Below are 8,049 nucleotides of genomic sequence, written 5' to 3' on the forward strand. Positions count from 1 at the left end.
CGGCCCGGTGGGGGCAAGAGGGAGCCCCTTTTTAAAAAGAACAAAAAAAAAAAAAAAAGAGATACTGACTGCAGTTAGGCTGTGACTGCTGTTTATACCTTTTTGTATTGTGACTTAGGAGAAAGAGCATAGGTATGTGTTTACAGATTAGCTTTGGCATTTGGTTGGCTCATTATACCTATAACAATGGTATAATAATCAGTACCAGGTTTATTGTTGTTATGAATATTCTTAGCAGTTGGACCAAAAAAAAAAAAAAGAGATACTGACTGCAGTTAGGCTGTGACTGCTGTTTATACCTTTTTGTATTGTGACTTAGGAGAAAGAGCATAGGTATGTGTTTACAGATTAGCTTTGGCATTTGGTTGGCTCATTATACCTATAACAATGGTATAATAATCAGTACCAGGTTTATTGTTGTTATGAATATTCTTAGCAGTTTCCAGCTCTTTTTGCAAAAAAACCCAGCCCCTCCACCCCTTTTTATTTTAAATTTATTTTTGAGTAATGTTCTACATGCATGTAAGTGTACCCATGTTGTGCAGTGCCTGCAGAGGACAGAAGAGGGCGTCCGATCTCTTGGAACTGGAGTTACGGACAGTTGTTAGCCGCCATGTGGGTGTTGGGATATGAACCTGGGTCTTCTGCAAGAATAGCTAGTACTCTTAACCACTGAGCCATCTCTCCAGCCCCCAGCTTCCAGTTCTTAAATATCTAATAAATGCTTGCTTTTTTTTTTTTTTTTTTTTGATTTTGTTGTGTGACATGAACACTGAAATTGCACTTAGCCTGTTATTGCTTGCTGGTGTAAGGCTCCTACCTCTTCATAGACTGCCCCCCCCCCAAAAAAAACATCCACACTCAGTACTATGCTTTTTTTTTTTTGGTCTTTTGAGACAGGGTCTCCCTGTAGCCCCAACTGTCCTGGAACTTACTATGTAGACCAAGCTGGCCTTGAACTCACAGAGATCGGCCTGCCTCTGTCTCCCGAGTGCTGGGACTAAAGGCGTGCGCCACCATGCCCTGCAGTAGTATACTTTTGATACATGCTAACCAGCAGCATGGTGCATTTGTTTTCAGCCTTGACTGATCTGTGGAACTTACCTAATTTACCAAGAGCTCTATCTTAAGTTGTAGCAGATTAGAATCATTAGTTTGGTGGGTAGGTGGTAGTGGGGGAGATAATTGGTCATCATATATTGACATTTTATTTTATAAAATTCCTTGGTTGGAATGCAACCATGTTCAGAACTGTTGATCTCCCTCAAGCATACAGAAGCAAATTTGTGCAAGGCATAGACTAAAGGATCATGAAACTTGCTGGGCCAAAGGAGACTCTCAAATGTTGGGAAAAATTTATTGGGCTAAATAAAATTGATTTATACTAGAATGATTTTTGGTTCTAGTTCTATTTTGGTTCTAGGACTTTTTTTTTTTAATTACATTTTATTTTCATGTGCGTGCATATATAAGCAATACAGAATAATATATTTCTTTAAAACATCTTTAAAAGTCATTTCAATGAATGTGAAGTAAAAATTCAAGTGATATAAAACGTTTATCCTGGGGGCTGGAGAGATGGATCAGCAGTTAAGAGCATTGGTTGTTCTTGCAGAGGACCCAGGTTTGATTCCTAGCACCCACATGGTGGCTAACAGCCGTCTGTAACTCCAGTTCTGACCTCTGAGGGCATTGCATGACATGGATGCACTTATACACATGCAGGCAATACACTCATACACATTAAGTAAAAATAATAAATATTTTAAAAATGCTGTGATATAACCAGTGTCTTAGATTTAATAAAATATGCTAATTCTTTTCTAAATAATCTTTTTTTAAAAAAATTTTATTATTTTTCTTTTATGTGTATGCATGTATTGCCTGCATGTAGGTACGTGCACCTATGTCATGCAGTGCCCTCAGAGGTCAGAAGAGGCTGTTGGATCCCCTGGGACTGGAGTTATGGACAGTTGTTAGCTGCCATGTGGGTGCTGGGGTTTGAACCTGGGTCTTCTGTAAGAACAACCAATGTTCTTAACTGCTGAGCCATCTCTCCAGCCCCTCTAATCTTTTTTTTTCTTTTTAAAAAAAATCCTAAACACTTTATTGGGCTTGCTAACAGCATAGGGTGGGGGTTTGTTTACAGAAGAGTGGGCGCCCCATCATTTATGGCCATGCTGGAAAGTCTACACTCAAATATAGATCCTGTGACTTCCTGACAGCTGTACAAAATGGCGAGAGAGGTGCTTCCTGGAATTCTCGGCTTATATGTCCTTAGTCCCTCCCCACATGTAGCTAAGTTCGACTGATTGGGTGGAAGCAGTAACTGACTTACTCCTGGACTCCTTGATGAATGTGGGAAGGAGGTGTGACTATAGCTTGCCTGCATGGTGCTCAGAGGACACTTCCAGTTTACACCTCACCCCTTCCTCTGGCTCTTCCATTCTTTCTACCAACCTCTTCTGCAATAGGACTTTTTATTGTAGAGAAAATGGCTGGTCAGTGTTGTGAAATACCCCACATTGAGAGCTCAAGGGAGACCCTGAACTTGTTTTTAATTATTGAGTTTCAGTATAATAGGAAAACAAAATTACATGTAGCAGTTTTTTTCTTTTTTTTAGGACCGTGGGGCATACCTCTTAGCATTCTTTAAATCTCCTCAGGTTACACTTTAGTTCTTGAACCTGTTTTACTTTAGGAATCAGGATTTTTAATGTATAGCCAAAGAAGAAGGTGTGCTTCCTACTCCATAGTTTGTGCTTTTTAAAAATTTTTATTTTTTATTTTTTGTCTTTTTGAGACAGGGTCTCCTTGTAGTCCCAGCTGTCCTGGAACTCACTGTGTAGACCAGGCTGGCCTTGAACTCACAGAGATTCGCCTGCCTCTGCCTCCCAAGTGCTGGGACTAAAGGCTTGCACCACCACGCCCAGCCCTAGTTGTGCTTTTGAGTCTTCTGTTCTGCCTGTCATGGTCCAGGCTTTTCTTGATGGTCTTCTAGCCTTAGCCTTTCATATAGTTCTCAATGTTTCTGAACAATCCAGCAGCTGTTCTACTTTCTAGCTTTCACTAAACCAAATCCCTGCTTTTCCTCAGCCCTTTTTCCCAAGTCTTTGGTGATTCCATTTGATTTATTGCTCAGGTTGTATTTTGTTGTTGTTCATGGGATGTAGGCAGTGATTAAGGGGCATTTCTTTTCAATAACATTTAACTTTTGCTCAGTTCTAACACCTAGATTCCTAGATGTTAGAATTGCAATGCTTCCAGAGACTATATCTCTAGCCATTCCTTGCTAGATGTGCCCTTGTTCCAGGTCCTTTTTTTTTTCCTCTATAGATGTTGGCAGATTGAGAAGGTTAGGGATTCAGGTAGTAAGGATTAGTTGACTTCTTTGTTCTGTTGGTGTGGAAGAATTGGGGTAATAAATTGCTGGTCTCTAGACTCTTACAGATCTTTTTTTTTAAAAAAAAAGTTTTTATGTGTATGATTGTATTGCCTGCATGTATGTAAGTGCACCCATGCTGTGCATGTCTGGAGAGGTCAGAAGAGGGCATTGGATGCCCTGAAACTGTTGTTAGGGATGGTTATTAGCTGCCATATGGATGCTGGGAACCGAACCTGGGTTGTCTGCAAGAGCAAGCAGTGCTCTTCACTGCTGAGCCATCTCTCTCCAGCCCTCTCTCTTTTAGATCTTTAGCAGGGCCACTCTGGTTTCCTTTTATGTACAGATAATAGAATATGTACTGCCTGTTTTATATGGTATTTTTTGAGATTTAGTTTTGATAATTTGAAATATATCTTTATTAGATTATGTGGTTGTGTGAGGTGAAGTAATGCACATACTTACAGTAATAGTTTGCTACTTTTTTGCAATTCTGAGTTGATTTTGGAAGGAAAATCACAATCTTGTAGAATAATTTTCACCTGAAAATAGCTACTACTACAGTGCCCTATATTAGATTATAAAAATCTAAAGTGGTTTTGCAGTTTGTTAGTGTCAATACAACTTTCTTTAAGATTGGGAGATATCCCATCTTTATGAAGACATAACTTCAGAGAAGAACTTTATAAAATCATACAGGTGGCCAAGGGTAGAGTGGTAATTAAGCCAATGTATTTTCAATATAAGAGATTCTCTATTGTACATATATGGAAACATGACCCAATGTTTAGAGATTTTCATTTAATTATAAGTAATACACCTGGTGTAGTGGCGCATGCCTTTAAGCCCAGCACTTGGGAGGCAAAGGCAGGTGGATCTTTGTGAGTTCTTTGTGAGATAGTGAGTTCCAGGCCAGCTAGGGCTACAGGGAGACCCTGTCTCAAAAAGACAAACACACACACACACACACAAAAGTAAATACAATATTGCAAGAGACTAAAACTTGCAGGACTTGGTGGCTCATGTCTTTTAATTCAGCATTTGGGAACCAGAGGCAGATCTCTGAGATCAGGATCGGCCTGGTGTATGTAGCTAGTTCAGGCCAACTGGGGCTGCAGGGAGATCTCCGCCCCCCCCCAAAAAAAAAAATTAAAACCTTAAAATAATAAAGGTTTACAAATGTATAGCACAGAATGGGTATTTATGTTTTTATTCTGCCTGTTATTTGGGGTAAGTTATTTGTTCCTTCTGTCTTTTGTATTCGGGAATAGTGTAATCCCTTAGGGAGGAAATTAAACTTTTTTTGTGCTCAATTTTTGAGAAAATTCCATGGGGAGCTGAATAGAAAGTATATACTTTGTTGCTTGGGTGAAATATTTGGAAGATGTTAGGTTCATTTGATGTATGGTATTTTGCTTCAGTGGAATATTTGGAAGATGTCTTGTTAAGTCCATTCGATGTATGGTATCATTTAATTCAGTTGTCTCTCTGTTTATTCTTTGTCCACTTGACCTTTCTAATGGGGTATTGAAGTCTCCTACTCTTGCTGAGTTTGGATTAATCTGTGTCTTAAAGTTCTGTAGTGTTGTTGTTTTCATGAATTTGGGTGCACCAGAGTTTGGTGCATATATGTTCAGGATTGTAATATCTTCTTGGTTAATTGTTCCTTTGATCAGACCCTCTTTATCTCTTCTGATTAGTTTTAGTTTGAAGTCTATTTTGTCAGATACTAGAATTGCAACCCCTGCTTGTTTCGTAGTGCCATTTGCTTGGAATATTCTTTTCCATTCTTTCACCTTAAGGTAGTTCCTGTTCTTGAAGGTGAGATGGGTTTCTTGTAGACAGGCAAAAGATGGATTTTGTTTCTTTTTTTTTTTTTTTAAATGTGTATGAGTGTATTGCCTGCATGTATGTGAGTGCACCTGTGTCGTGCAGTGCTGTGGAGGTCAGAAGAGGGCTTCAGATTCCCCTGGAACTGGAGTTAAGGATGGTTTGTATCCGCCATGTAGGTGCTGGGAATCGAACCTGGGTCCTCTGCAAGAGTAGTCAGTGCCTTTAATCCCTGAGCCATCTCTTGAGCCCCGGATTTTGTTTCTTAATCCATTCAACTAGCTCGTGTCTTTAGACAGGGGAGTTTAGTCCATTGATATTTACAGTTATTATTGAAAGATGTGTATTGGTTGCCATCATTTTGATTACTGTTTACATTCTTTGTCTCTCTCTTTGTCTGATTTTCAGGCCTGGGTCTCACTGTATAGCCCTGGCTGACTTGGAACTCACTATGTAGAACAGACTGGTCTTGAGTCTGTTTCCTGACTGTCAGGTTTACCGGATTGTATTACCACGCTGGAATCTATTTTTTAACATGACATGACATGACATGACATGGTGTAATATATATGATGAAAGTAGTTCATATTTAAACTGGATTAAAAGTAAAAGAAATGTCTAAACATTTGGGTTTGATGATTTTGTTGTTTTATAATCTCTGCATATTCTTTTGTGTTGTAGGTTTCTTAATAAAAATGATCCAAGCCAACTGTTAAGGGATGGGGGAATTATAGATGTATTGCAGGATCGTATCAATGCTGGTAGAATGGCGTATGCTGTGTTTGCAGTTGAGAAGGGATTTATTTAATCTGGGCCTAGAAGAAAGATGGGAACAGTTATCAGTCACAGCACAATGAAGGAGTAGGACACATGGAAGCAAGAGGAATGGACTTTGAAGAAATATTTAGCGTAAATGACACTAATTAGATTTTATTGTGTTGAAAAGAGGTGTGTGGGAAATGCAGTAGGATCAGCAAATCAGGGCTCAGTAGAAAACAGCCTACTGAGTACCTGAGATTATAGGTCCATACCACCATGCTCTGTCTAGCCATCCATCCATCCATTCATTCATTCATTCACTTTTTTTCCTCCAGTGCTGGAGATTGAACCCAGAGCCTTGCACATGCTAGGCAAACACTCTACTGCTGAACTCCATCCTGAAACCTTAGCTTGCTTGCTTATTTATTTAAACTCAGGGCCTCAGGCAAGTACTCTACTTCTGAGCTTCATCTTAAGATACCACTGATTGTTTGTTAATTGATACTAGAGAAGGAACCCAGGACTTCCTGCATGCCAGGTAGAAGTGTTCTACCGATTGAGCTATCTCCCTAGCATTGTTTTTTTTTGTTTGCTTATACAGGACTTTGCTATGTACTCAGGCTGGTCTTGAATTCTGGGTCCTCATGCCTCAGTTTACTGAATGTTGTGATTACAAACTATGAGCCATCTCATTTTACCTAATTACTTAAAAATTTTTTTATTGTGTGTGTGCATCATATGTGTGGTGGGTTATGTATGTACATGCCACATCATGTATGTGGAGGTCAGAGAGTAAGTTCTCTCACCTTTTTGTGGGTTCTGGGATTGAACTCAGGTTGTCAGGTTTGTATGGCAAGCACCTTTATCTGCTGAACCATCTCACTGGACTTTGTTGTTGTTTTGAGACAGGGTATCCCTGTAGCCCCAACTGGCTTGGAACTCACTATGTAGAACAGGCTGGCCTTGATCTCACAGAGATCCACCTGCTGGGATTAAAGGCATGCACCTCCATGCCTGGCCTGTTTTTGTTTTGTGTGTATGTATGATAATGTATGTGTTGGCTGGTGGGAGGGTGGGTGGGTGTGTGGGTGTAGGTGTGCTTCCATGTGTGTTCGCACATATGAAAATCAGAAGTGTTTTTCTTAATTATTCTCTATCCTTTTTTTTTTTTTTTTTTCAAAAATGTTTTTTTGAGACAGGGTCTCCCTGTAGCCCCCAGCTGGAGCTGGCCTGGACCTCACTATATAGACCAGGCTGGCCTTGAACTCACAGAGATCCACCTGCCTCTGCCTCCCGAGTGCTTGGATTAAAGGCATGAGCCACCACGCCTGACCCGTCTTTTTTCTTTTTTTTTTTCTAAACGTTAAAGTGTGTGTGTGTATGTGATTATGATTGTGTGTGTGCATGCATGCACGTGCTATTGTGTGAGTCCTGGGAATTGAAGTTAGGTTGTCAGGCTTGGTGGCAGGTTTCCTTACCCATACCCACTGAATCATCTTGGACAATTTGCTTTCATCTTGAATTTTTTAGGTATAGCTTTTCAGAATTTTTTAATTTTTTTGGGCTTTTTAAGACAGGGTCTCCCTGTAGCCCCAGCTGGCCTAGAATTTACTGTGTAGACGAGGCTGGCCTGGAACTCACAGAAATCCTCCTGCCTCTGCTTCCAGAGTGCTGGGATTAAAGGCATGTGCCACCACACCCAGCCTAGCTTTTCAGAATTTTAATAGGAAGATAATAGTGCTTTAAATGTTTTTTAAAAATTCTTACTGATTTGTGTGTTTTGTCTGTTTAAAGTGTCAACCGAAGAAAAAGTCTACACCACTGAAATATGAAGTTGGAGATCTCATTTGGGCAAAATTCAAGAGACGCCCTTGGTGGCCCTGTAGGATTTGTTCTGATCCATTGATTAATACTCACTCAAAAATGAAAGGTAATGACTTGCAGTTGATTATCTGTGATGAAATATGTTGTAAACTTGTTTTTAGTATGATCCAAGTTTTTGTTAACCTTTAACAATAATGCATTGTTATCTTTGAAAATTTTATGAATTGTTATCACATTTTATCTTCTTAGTTTTT

At 39.6% G+C, this 8,049-nt stretch overlaps 1 protein-coding gene across 9 annotated transcripts in view; it reads left to right on the top strand.

Annotated features, from left to right (window-relative positions):
* The window catches only part of Nsd1 (nuclear receptor binding SET domain protein 1), a 171,221-nt gene that overhangs the window by 23,369 nt on the left and 139,803 nt on the right, over nucleotides 1-8,049 (top strand). For all 9 annotated transcript variants that reach the window (XM_029562424.1, XM_017797582.2, XM_029562430.1 and 6 more), the window contains one exon: nucleotides 7,766-7,901. In XM_029562424.1, coding sequence (XP_029418284.1) covers nucleotides 7,766-7,901 — 136 coding nt within the window. The remainder of the gene's footprint in view (nucleotides 1-7,765; nucleotides 7,902-8,049) is intronic.

Source organism: Nannospalax galili, unplaced genomic scaffold (genome assembly GCF_000622305.1).
Source record: "Nannospalax galili isolate Female #2095 unplaced genomic scaffold, S.galili_v1.0 scaffold1115, whole genome shotgun sequence".
In the NCBI taxonomy this organism is placed as follows: domain Eukaryota; kingdom Metazoa; phylum Chordata; class Mammalia; order Rodentia; family Spalacidae; genus Nannospalax; species Nannospalax galili.